At 43.0% G+C, this 13373-nt stretch overlaps 1 protein-coding gene across 23 annotated transcripts in view; it reads right to left on the reverse strand.

The window, feature by feature from the left end:
* The window catches only part of itpr1b (inositol 1,4,5-trisphosphate receptor, type 1b), a 160182-nt gene that overhangs the window by 65179 nt on the left and 81630 nt on the right, over positions 1-13373 (reverse strand). For 20 of the 23 annotated variants that reach the window (XM_072666263.1, XM_072666257.1, XM_072666256.1 and 17 more), the window contains 2 exons: positions 11897-12026; positions 10725-10912 (listed from right to left, as the gene is read on the reverse strand). In XM_072666263.1, coding sequence (XP_072522364.1) covers positions 10725-10912; positions 11897-12026 — 318 coding nt within the window. The remainder of the gene's footprint in view (positions 1-10724; positions 10913-11896; positions 12027-13373) is intronic. The other 3 variants (XM_072666262.1, XM_072666250.1, XM_072666243.1) reach the window with 1 other exon arrangement.

A 13373-nucleotide genomic window follows, 5' to 3' on the forward strand; every position in this document is an offset into this window, starting at 1 on the left:
GTGAATTACATTCCCCACCTGTGTGTGTTTGTGTGTGTGTGTGTGTGTATGTGTATGTGGGGGTGGGGGTGGGGGGTACAGTTATCTCAGGGATAAGATGGGGTGGGTGAAATTTGCTTCGAGTACCGAGTGTTCAGAAACAGCACTGCAAAAGCACACACATGGTCCTGGGTGGCAGTAGTAGCTGTGGGGAAGTCGACTCCCACCCTGGAGGCAATGTTGATACTGGAAAAGCTACTAAGAGTTGCAACAGTGTTACCAGACGCCAAGCTAAAGAGACCAGAGCGTGCTTTATGAGCCCTGGCAAAGATACTGTAGAGTGCACTTTAAACCAGTGACATTTAAATGGGCAAAATCCAGAACTGTAGATAGTAGAAGTAAATAAGGCTGCAGCCAGCACTGGACAGGAGCATTTCTCTCTGATTACTCTGCCTCTCTCTCCCTTTCTCTCTCGCTCATTTTCATGCCAGCTGGACCACAGCATTCACACCTGTTCCCCTTCATTTGGTGATGGGGGAGTGAGGAGAGGGGTGTTAAAGTGTGTAATAACTAGCAGGGTCTTGCGAGGGAAAGTCCTTGCCTATTATATAACACACACACACACACACACATATTCTGCTTTATGAGTATATGGGTGAGCTTCAAGGACGAATCTGATCGTTTCGAAGTCCAAAACACTGTGTGTATATGTATACGTGTGTGTGTGTGTGTGTGTGTGTGTGCGCGTGTGTGTGTATGTGTGTTTGCTTTTATCTGATCATCACACACATGGGCGCAGGCCAATGCCAGTCTGTTTCTAGAGAAGTTATGTAGGTCAGGAGCTAATGTTTAATGGTATGCGTGCGCGAGGGTGGCAGGCAACAGGTGCGGCCGGCGACCCGAAACCTCTGTGAAACGCGACACGACTCCACGGCTGCGGCAAGGAAGTGGAGGAGCCTTCTTCACTGTGGTCCTGAAAATTACATAACGCTCAGCGCACGCTTCAAAGAAAAGTGCTGACATGGAGATGTTGCGAGCACTGGCGCTAACCTTTATTGATTCTTCTCGCTGGCTGCACTTCCCTTGAACCTGTTTATGGTGACTGGTGTAGATGTTAGAGAAGCAGAGCCAGTGGAAGGAGAACCCAAGAAACCCTCAAAAGAGAAACAAAAAGACACAAAAAAGCAGCAGAAATAAACACGACGAGATCTTAACCACAACCCTGATAGCAGTGTGCTGATAGTGGAATGATGTACACTCTTGACTTCTTGTGGTTCCAGAATGAACCTCATTCGGACAGCCTTCCTCAACCCTACTGACACCCACCCCGCCCTCTCTTCCACCAGAACACACACACCCACACACACACAGGAGACTTCCCAGCTGCTCTGTCATACAATTCTACTTTATTTATACTTTTCTTAGGAAACTCCAAGCCTGCAGGCATGTGTTGCAAGCAAACCAAATATAAACCTGCCCTCTCTTATGGCCACACCCCAAATGATAATTAAAAAAAATGAAAAACAAATCAATGGAACTTGGAAATTGGAAATTTTGAGAATATGAAGAATTTGGCCACACAATTAATTAGGCTCAGGACAAATGTGCTGGAAACTGGGCATAAAACACCAGCTGCCCTTTGCATTCAGCACAAATGCACCAAAAGAAAAGGTTTAGAATTAGCTGGAATGAATTAACCTTCATTACATTCAGAACATTCTTCCATATAGATACTGCTTTGAGGATACCAGCCTTAATTATCACAGTAATAATATACTATAAAAAACGGAAAAGAACTAGGAATTTTGGGAAAATCAAGAATTTGGCCACCAAATTAACCAGACTTAGGAAATAGTACTGGAAACTGGGGAAGAGCATGAAAAACACAACTTCAGCTGACCTTTACACTGCATCACCAGAAATGACCAGAATTTGATTGAAATTTACTTTTCTTATGAAAGCAATCTTTCAAAGATCTGCAGTGCTATCTAAGTGCTATCTTTCATGGATATATGCTCTTTGCTGGTGTTGCCTGTGGGATTTTGGTCTTTGGGTCTTGCACAAACTCAACCCTTCTTTGCTCTGGGGAGTAAGTGAAGCCCAAAATGGTGCTGTAACAGGAAGATGCCACTTCCTTTTTAAGTGATTTGCCTACATGTTTATTGTGTAATCAATCCATCTTTGTATTCATGCAGTATAAAAAAGCCCCGTCTGCTTCTGCTACACTGGGGAATAGCTGATGGTGCTTGGCTTCAGAAGATTCAAAAGTACAGTTGTGTAGTGCTCTACGAGATCGATACTGGGAGATCATTTGTATTCATACGAAACAGGAAAATGTGTGCACCAAAGTCATGGTCAGAGGAGAGAGAGATGACTATGTCTGTGTGAAGAGAGAGAGACACACACCACACACTCACTGTGAGACTGATGGAGATTCTGCAGTTTGCTGCCCACTCTCTCTAGCTGCCAGGAGAGAGTGGGCGAATGCTTCCGTCACGGGTCATCCAGAACTCCAGCTTTATCACATCTCTACTTCTCCAACACCCTCCCCTCACCCCACCCCACTCGTCCTTTTTTTTCTCTCTCTCGTATTTTTCCTGTCTCATTTCCTTTCTTTCTAATATTAGTCACCACTGAGTGGTACTGTCTGATCTCGCTCTCTCTGGTCATGAAAATTTGGCCCACGGATTTGGGCTTCTGGCCAACGACAGCATCGTATTTCACAGCAAGCTTCTACTGTAGGTTCCTGGTGCACGTCTACAGTCTAACACATTGCTTGGTTCCCACACTGTTCATATAGTGGATAAAGTGTTGTCATGATTACTGGAAGACCTTCTTATGACCCATGAGATCATCAGGGAGGTTTGACTGTTTTTTTATTCCAGGTTTGCCTAGTGCCAGATACAGTGCTCTACTAGAGTTGGGCAGTATAAAAGTAATACTGAATACTGTGGTATTTTTAAATTGTTGACAGTATCTCAAAATAATGACATGTCTGTGTTTAAGAGAGCCATGCATTTAAGAGAGCCACAGGTTGGGGGTGCTGTGGGAGTTCACTGTTTGGTGATGTTATGGAAAAAAAAAGAAAAGCCCACAACACTTGCAAGTTTAGCTATGTGCTGAGTCTGATAAAGAGGCAGAGCAATAGATCAGCCTAGTAAATGTGCCTAAAAACAGTCAAAAGCATTCTTAAGTTTTTAGGTGACTGAGCTAATGCTAACCAGCCTGTCTCTCCTGATTCAGAGCAGGTAAGCATTTGTAATTGTCAGATTGATGGTTTGACCTTTCCTGAATCGTGCTCTGTGTTCACTTAGTCTTGGTCGATTTTGAGTTTTTTATGGAAGTCACGTAAACGTAGTTCAGTAATTCCATTTACTGTGGTAATATTTAGAGACAGTATAACAATATTAAAAAGTGGTTATGCCTTCCACAATGTTTGGGACAACGGTATATTCTTCCTTGGGCTGCACCTCTGCTCCACAGTTTGGAGCAAATTTCAAATCAAACCAATCAGACGTGATTAAAGTACACATTCCAGACTTTCATTAAGGTAGAATACATACATAATGCATACAGTTCTCTGTCACCATGTTGAAATTACAACACTTTTTTTTACAAAGTCTCCCTCATTTCAGGGCACCAAAATGTTTGGGTCATTTGGCTTTATAGGTGTTTACGGCTACTCGTGTGTGTTCCATTGCTTTACTGAAAGATACCTTCGGCAATGAAAGTCAAAGAACATATTATGTGATTAAGTATATTTGTGTTGAATATACTTCAGAAAGAATTTACTGCTGAGGTAATTAATTAAGGCCTCCACTGCTGGCAGAAGAATCCTCATTTTTTTCGTTTCAGAAAAATCCTCAATTGTCTGTCTGGCAGATCAGTAACAGCCCTCAGTAGACAGTTGTGTATTGTGTAGTGTCAGATTACTATGCACTGAACACTGAACAGAAATACAGAGAATAAAATGCAAGATGAAAACTACTACAACAGAATGGCCAGATTACAGTTTGCAAAAGAGCCTCCAGAATACAGAATATGAGCTGTAAAAAAAGTGTTGTAATTTCAACATGAGGAAACCGAAATGTAGGCAAAGTCTGGAATGTGTACTTTATTCACATGTGAAATTTTAAACTGTGGAGCAAAGGGGCATCTTAAGTAAATAAGTATAAATATTGTAGAGGGTACTGTATGTTGTCTTTGTATTCCTGCCATGGTCATGATCTCCTGCCATAAACTACTATATAGCTATGTCAAACAGAAGTCTCTTCTAAATGAAATCTTTAATGAAATATGCAGTTAGTCAATACTCTGGAAGAACAAAGGCTCCTTCAGCTGACTCACAGCTGTCTGAGTGGTGTACCAACAGCCATGAAAGATGTCATTAAAGGCAATGGGGACAAAACATCTAAACATCAAAACGAGTTTAAGTTGTAAGAAGGAGACAACAAAACTCCCTGTTCAATGAGTAAACAAGCCAATAAACTAGCCTGAATCATTCACTTCAGGGAATGCCTTACATCAAGATCCCTAAACCCAATGGAATCCCGCTCACTGGTCTGAACCAGCAAGCTTTAACCCTCTGAAGTATACGAACGCGCTGATGTTTCTAATCATATCTTTGTAATAATATTGCACAAATCTGTAGAGTCTGATCTTTCTCTAGCATCTTACTGCCAGATCATACTTGGCCCCCATCCAGAGTTACGTGGCTATGAAGACCGGTAGAGATACTTGTCTTCTGCCTCAGATAGTGAGCTTGTGCCTAAGACTTAGGTAAACCCATTTCCCATTTTAAGCACCAAAATAATTTACCCATGCGAGTAAAGGTATGTTTTCACAAGACTTTCTCATATCTGACAGTGGTCTAGGCCACATTAGGTCTCATTACACAGAGAGCTGATGTTCTGAACACTGTGATATAAAACATTTGGGTATTAACTTCCATGCATGTGTCTTTAAAGGCAAATTTAGGAAGATATGCAAATATTGAGAAATGCCCCTTAGACAGAGGGTTAAAGAATCTGGATAAGTAGTCTGCACAAGAATTAAAGTAAAGCCTGAGCCAGACCTACAGAGCAGCGTCTAACTCGAACCTACACACAGAAAGAGACACCAAGAACATGAAGAAAGGACTTGGTTCTTGGGAAGAATATTCTTCACAAATTGTCATGCAAGAACGAACTCTCAAGTTTACAAGGATGGAGAATGCATGTATAAGAGCTTAAAATGTGTAGAAATGTACAGTCATGGGTATGCCCCACATCTTCTGACATCCAAAAGGCCAAATCATGGCTTACAGGTTGTTCTCATTGACAAATTATCAACTGAACCATCTTCTGCATTTTAGGAGGATCAAGAACACACCCAAGCACAATTCTTAGTGTTTAAGGTGTGGATTGTAACGTAAAGACAGCAAGCAAGAATGGGAAAACTCAAGAACACACAAGAACGCCACCAGTGACAAATGTACTTCATAAAATAAAAATATCACTTCTTTATATCACCCCTTCAGGCTCTACCTTAATCTGGTAAAAATATCAAACCGCTGGTCTTGAACAGCACACCATTAAAAGAATTTTGCCACTGAGACATGGTTCCTGTTCGTTTACCAAGGCCTGGTTTTCTGCCTACATGTCTCAACAAAGTATTAAAAAAGCAGATGTGGTATGATGGGCTCTGATAATAGAGATAAGCAAGACAGTACTATAGAATATAGCTCTATGTACATTTGCCCCAAGGCCTTGCATCGGAAAAGTCAGTGAGCCTGCGGCAGATAACCAGCACCCTTTTTCCATGGTAACACCTGCAGGGTTACAGATGCTTCAGGCAAAACTATAAGCAAATCAGGACTTTCATTTCATAACAGGGTTTCAGTATCAACTCTCCATTATGAAATGTGGGGCACACCTTCACCCCAAGATCATGAGGGGTTGATGTACTTTCTGAACTGAAACAGACACTGTGAGTGTGACTGGGACTGAGTCTATCTATCTGGCAGGTCATGCTAGTGTCTACTCAAAAAAACAAAAAACAAAATTGTAAGTTGAAATTGAAAAGATATTGCTGAATGAGGCCCTGTATTTGTAATAGAGATGATTGAGAACCACAAGTGAAGTTTCTTCATACTCACACATCTCTAACTTGAATCCAGTTTCCAGTCCTGGACTTTCTGCAATTCTTGGTAGGTGTGATAGTATGGCTTTTCCTTTCCACTGAGCACAGAGGGTAATCGTTCCGGTGTCTTTTCCATAGTGACTCAGTGTAGCTTGGAACGCTTACAAACTATCCGTCAGCATTGTGCTAACTGCATGCCGAAGTCACTGAGTTTGTTTCAAACAGACTTGTTTAGGTGGATTTCAGCATTATTTTGCACATCACATCTATAAAATGGCTACCTTTATTGTGGTTTGAGATGAGTGTGATTAATGCATGCAGACTACATGATGCTAACAGATGAATTACAGCTTTAGTAGGTTAGCAAGTGAAAGCTAGCTTCATTAGCCTTAGCTGTAGTGCAAGACTAAAGAACAAATTTGTTACATAATTATTATGAGATGTTGTGCACCGTGTGCATAGTGCAACGCAGCCATAGTACCCATTTGTCTTTGCAATGGAAAACAGGACTATGTGGCCTTTCAATTCTATTAACTGTTCCCTAAACTTGACCAAACAACCAGCATGAACAAAATCCAGGACTGGAAACTTGATTAAAGATCCAGATTTGAAGACCTAGGTTCCAGTGCATTGCTCAAAGAACCATTTAAAGCTTCTTTATTTTTAGGAGTGTGTGTCTGTATTGCATAACCCTTCTGCATGGGAAGGTCCCTAATCAGTGGGGTGAGCGAGTTCAGCTAAGGCGTAGGGCAAAAACACTGGCATATTGAAGTTGTACACACAAGCTGAAGCTGTATTCACACACACACAAATACACATGCTGGTGACTGGCGTTAGAGATTGCTGGAGGTACCAGGGGTCATGACCTGGCCCACTTCTCCTTGTGTTCACTAACACATTGTCCCTCTTTCTGCTCTCTGCTGACTCGCCTCATCTGAGATGCTCTCTCTAGTATTTTCTCCATCTTCTGTCCCTTTTTTCCTTTCGCTCTGGTCCCCTCCAACTCACCCCTCCCTACCCGTCCATGGCGGCGGTCTCTGTTGGCCCGGCTACCACATTGGATTACCTCGAAAACAAACACACACAAACAAACAAGCCGTGCAGTGGGAGAAATGAGCGAGTGTGTTTTTGTCCTGGTTCTGCTGCCCTGAAACAAAAAGCTCCTCTGTGAAAGAAGCAGGGCAGCAGGCCTCTCCTTACGCAACACACAGCAATGTGATGCATCCGCTGATACCGTTTTGATTCACCCAGAGTCTGTCGTCTCTAACATACACACACACACACACCTGAAACAAAGAGCGCCTGTTTAGGGGGTCACAATGAATCAGGCCATGGCCCTAGCAAGCCAAACATACCAGAGCAAGATAGATGTGGCTACTGGTCAACTGCTACAAAGAGAGAAGAGCAGGCACGTACACGCATGCACATACACACACACGCACACCTTGGGTAGTGGGGACATTGAGTCACGCCAGAATCACCATGGAAACTAATGGACAAAAAAAGGCCAGACCCTGACTCAAGCCCAGTAGGTGCATTGAGCATGATGTAACAGGTGAGTGTGTGAAAGAGAGTGTGTATGTATGTGTGTGTGGGATGTTATATTTGAATTCAAGATAAGTTAAGTCTCACTGTCATTTTCAGACCAACCTACAACAAACAGACAGTCAGTAAGATAAAAGTGAATAAATGATGGAGAGAGAGAGAGGGGGGGGGGGAGAAAGAGAGCGTGAAAGGAAGAGCAAGGAAAAAGGGAGAAGAAGGAGAAAAGAATTGAGAGTGATAAAGAGAATGAGGAAAGAGAGCGTGATAGCACAAGAGAGAAAGGGAGCACAAAAAGAAAGGGAGAGAGAGAGAGAGAGAGAGAGAGAGAGAGAGAGAGAGAGAAAGATGAGAAAGATGAGAAAGGGAGAAGGATGAGTGAGAAAGCACAAACAGAGTGAAGGAGAGCAGAAATCCTCTTATAGAAAAAGGAACAAGCTGTAATTCCCCTCTTAACCCTAGAGAGAGACATCTTCCACATACACACACACACAAAACACAACACGCACTCTCAAACACCCCACACACACACACACACACGCGCATACTCTCTTATGTGGCTTTTTGACATCCGTCCCCAACAACCCCAGCGATGACTGTGCAGTCGTGTCTGAGGCTGCTTGAATGCAGGAGGCCTCCGAATCACCTCTGTGAGACAGGGAATTTATCAGAACACACACATACACACACACACACACACACACACACCTTTAAACCTTTAAACCTTTAAAATGGCACTCAGTAAAAACATTATCTCATACTCTGAAGCCCCTGCAGGGAAAATAGCACAGAACTTAAATCTACATCACTAATCCAGGAAAAAGCAGTGGTTTCAAGTCTTCACAGACGTACTCTCATTTACCACTCTCTGGGGCTTTCACCATCAGTAATATACTAATCAAAATATCAATCAATAACCAATCATTTGTTTTGACAATTAATCAGCCATACAAAAACGTAGACACTGTCACTGCCATTTAATTTCTAGTTTAAATAGTACCAGTGAAGTAGTGGATATTTCAGGCAGCAAGTGAACAATCAGTTCTTAAGAGTGTTGAAAGTGGGGACATATCATGCAAATAACAATGACTATATAGACAAAATTATTGAGACACCTGCTCATTTATTAATTCTTTTGATACCAATAGGTTTATGTATATCTGCTGCAGAGAGTCCTAGTCTATTGGCAATACTTCTCCAAAGGGACTACACACATTGCATATGTGCAGTTGCACATCTGCGTCAACAATGGCTGCAACCTAAAGTAGCTGAATGCATTTGTTTGCAGGGATGTCCACAAACATGTGGACATCTGGTGTATATTGCATCTAACATAATTTTAGCATTCCGATATCTGCTGTTCTATCTATCGGTCACAAAAGACCACTAGGTGTCCATCAGGCCCTTACTGTAAGGAAGAGTAGTAAAATATGCATCATCATCAAGCAAACTGCTGCATAATCACTGTCTGCTCATCAAGGCAATATAATTTAATCAATGAAGTTCTATCAAGTAGTCAATTTCATCAAGTCATTCTTATCCACTCAACTCTGTAGTTCCCTCTCTCTCTCTGCCCTGGTTCCGGCAGTAAGCAGCGACCCAGTTTGAGCGTGTGCGCTTGGCGTAGGTGCAATGTGTGTGTGTGTGTGTTTGTGTGTGTATTCTCTCTGCCAGGCCTGGCTTATGTAACAGGCACTCATGTGAGCAGCTTTGTGTGAGAGCCTGCTGGAAGTCGGGGGAGCATCAGGTAGAATGGCTATGCAAATAACAAGCCCATTACGCAACAGGATCTGTTTGTGCAAGCACACACACACACACACATACACACACACACACACACACACACCAAACCAATACATATACAAGTCATAACACACAAAGCCAACACAAAACAATAAATCATGTCAGGCAATGTAAAGTGTAATTGTCCTACAATTGCGCTCTTTCTTTCACCCCCCCCCAAAACAATCCTATCCGCCTGCATGCAACCTTGCTGCGAGGTTAGCGGATTGCCGGGTTGCCACAGCAACACAGGGGGTGGGGGAGCAGACAGTGACGTTAAGGAGCTGCTTGGTGCTGGAGAGATCCCAAAAGACGATTAGTACACCGCTCCTGCTCTCGGTAGAGCCATCCATCTGTATATGTCTATTTACACTTTTCTCTCTGTATATCACACTTTCTGGGTCAGGGATGTCAAAATGCTCCTGGTAGCACAGTTTAGTGAATTTCCTGCTCATCTCAAAAGTTACTTGGAGTATTAGGTACACTACATGGACAGTAGTACTGGGACACCTGTTCACTCATTGTTCCTTCCAAAATCAAGATTAAAAATTAAATATTAAATATTAAAAATAGTTTATCTGGCTTTTGTTGCTTTTGTTTCCACTGTGCAGGGAAGAAGGCTTCAACGATCACAAACTCATTCCAAAGGCATTGGATGGAGCACCAACTATTATTCCAGAAAACAAAGTTTCACTGCCCCACAGTTCAATGCCTCAATGCTGGGGGGCTTTATACCCCTCTAGTCTATGCATGGCATGTGGCATAGTGGCCTAGTGTATGTTTGAGTACTGCCTATCTTTCTCTTAAGCGCTACAATCACTAGCTTAAGCTATGAAGTTATCATTACATGAAATCTAGATTGTCATACTCTCCTGTACAGCTTATTCGCTTTGTTCTCTTACCATAGGGCCTGCCTAACAGGACTGGTTCTGATTAACCTCCTGTCTCGTTTACATCTCCCCCTGAACTGTCCTTCTAGTCAAGAACAAGCCTACAGAGCTCATGACCAATCACATGATCCAACTATGTCCAATCAATGTAATCCAGTCATGCGATTCAGTCAAATGAACTGAGACCTGCTTTGACCCCTCTCTTTGTGGGCTCTCTCTTTATAAGCAGTACACCCAATGCACCCAGTCCTACAGTGGGAAAACAACAGCTGCTCCATAGAGCCGTATCTCATTCTCTACTTTTAATGACCCAGCCAAGTGATTTTGGAAAATACCATGAACTATAAAATAATAATATGAACCAAAAAAAACACAGTAACAAAGAGTGGAATAGAACAGAACTGCTCTTACCTGTATGACTGTGTTTCCTCCCTCAAGCAAAGCAATGGCCAATAAGATGCTTTCCTGGAATATGCGGTCACTGGTGGCATTCATGATAAGGTCAATGACCAGGTCAGACGCACCCTCTTTATCCAAGTGGCACTGCACCTCAGCCAAACTCATCTCCCCGCGGGTGCCCCCTGAACCTCCGGCTGCTGCTGAGAAGGGAAGCAGGAGAGAGACAGGCCGTGTCAGGGCCAGAGGCATGTTAGATTTTGACTCAAGGCAACAGAAGACACGCAAGGCCAAGTGAAGAAATAGAGAAACAAGCACAGAAGGGACTGTAGGGCACAGTATTTCTCAATGGCTGTTAGGCTACATGAGAAGGTTTTGGCTGTGTTTAGCCACTCGGATAGAGAGGAGCTAGGTGGTTGCTATTGTATTGCTAGGTAGAAAAGTGGTTATTAGTGTGATGCTAGGTGATTGTTTGATGGGTGCTATAGTAGGAGAATAGACTTGTACAGTTACTTAATAGGGTTTAAATGTACTGAATGTTGAGATTAATGAAGAATTACACTTATTATATAGACATACAGACACATTTGGACGGACACACACATCCATGCACACTTCCCCTTCAGTAGGTGTGTCCGCAGGCTATTCCCACAGGAAGCGTGGGCACCCTGTTCCCGTTGCCTGGCAACAGCAGAGATGGCGCGGACTACGCGAGATATGCGGCACGTAACCAAGGGTGACAAGGGCAGGGACGAAGAGAGATTGAGGGAGGAACAGATGGACAAAGGGATCAAAAGCAAGGTAGAGATGAGATTTAACAAAGACGCAGATGGACAGACAGTGAAAGTACTAGAAGGACTGAGGTACAGATAATGGGGATAATGAGAGAGATGACCAGAAGAAAGGGATGAGCTGTTCTCCAAGGTTTGGGAATACTGACTGACTTCTATTGTACTCTCTGGTCTAGGACATGCTGGTTGCCCCACCCTAAACCAATTCTTGGAAGGAGCAGAAGATTACCTTCATATACATGTGAACATGAAGTCTGTCCAGGGAAAGGGGCAGCAAAGTAACTCTGTCTAGAAACAGTGCTTATCTGTTTTATTGAATTCATTAATCAATCAGAGAATGAACACACACACACACACACACACACACACAAATACACATGACTGCATCGCACACACCTGCAGGAGCTTTGCTCTGCCCCCCTGGACCAAGGGGGCCATTGCTGAAGCTGGTCAGACTGTCTCTCCGCCCTCCTGGCTTGAAGTTGCCATAGTAACGGTTGACTAGGATCTGCCTTAAAGCTTCACCCTGGTAACGGAAAAAGGAGGTGGAGTCAAAGATGGAACATTGAGTCATCACCTCCTAGACTCATCTGAGACCACCAACCTCCACAAGTCACTTTGAATACAGAATCAATTTCAAATAATATACACATGATCAATCAAAGCATACCCTAGCATCCAGACACAACGTTTTCTACAGAGATTTAGTTATAAATATATCCATATACACTATCAGACACTTAGGAAGCTGGCCAATCGTGTTACACGAGCTTGTTAAATCCATAAACTTGTGTAAGTACAGCACACAAAAGAAAGTATGGGAGAGAAATCCAGAGACAAAGTATTCTGCTTTAACTTCAGAGCCTGTCAAAGATCTGTGATCTATCAAGCACCCCCCTAAACCTTTAATAAATGACTACAGCTGGGATCATATCTGAGATGGTGGAAAACATCTGTGCACAAGTGTTGGTCTCATCATCCAGAGATATTGAGATCATTGGCCATGTTTTCTCTGGGTGGACAGAATGACCATCCATCCCAAAAACAGTGGCCTCAGCGGACCATCACTTAGAGGTCTGCCCTCTAATACATTAGGAGTTTTAATGGTGCTTTCACAAATGTAGGTAAAATTTAAAAACTGGTTAAACAGAAAAATGCATTACAGATTCTAGATCAGCCCAAAATAGACTCCTCAGACATCTCTGAGAACAGTTAGGGTGTGGTCTTAACATTCTGATGAATGTGCGTGACTGACAACCCTCCATCACTGGCGAACAAAATTTGTTTATGTTACCATGGCATCAGCCTTGCGACAGAGAAGTTGCATTTTTAAGTGGCTGTGATTTCTCATATTTAGGGGTTTACAAGCGTTTTTTGGGGTTACTGAGGACGTCCTGTCCGGTGCTTGTTGCCCCTAGAGGATCTCCCCAGCTACATGTTGCTTTGGGACCTACTGTCTGTCCTAGCACCCAGCCGCGGAAAAGCAGAAAGGCAACGGGCACTAGACGTGACGGATGGCGGGCATGTGGGGCAACCGGTTCCCCAATCGCCGGTTAGAGCTTTAGCACATCAGTTTTAGCTTTAGCTTTAGCTTTCCAGGTTGCTCAGACTCAAAGAGAGGGCAGAGCCAGGTTAGTCTTGTGATTGGTCAGGGGTATGCTGATGTAAACCTGACCCACTTTTAGGGCCACCCATTAAACAGGAGAGCAGTACTGGTGAAATACAGCGAACGTTTATTAGACTTTGGGAAGATATTCATAAGACATTCTTTGCATGCAAGAAGGGGCCCTAAAGAGCCAGATTAACTTAATTAGAAAGAAAACCCACATTTAGGTTCCCAGAGGCTTTAAACACTATACAGTACAATTGTATG

Source organism: Salminus brasiliensis, chromosome 21 (assembly GCF_030463535.1).
Source record: "Salminus brasiliensis chromosome 21, fSalBra1.hap2, whole genome shotgun sequence".
Taxonomy (NCBI): Eukaryota; Metazoa; Chordata; class Actinopteri; order Characiformes; family Bryconidae; genus Salminus; species Salminus brasiliensis.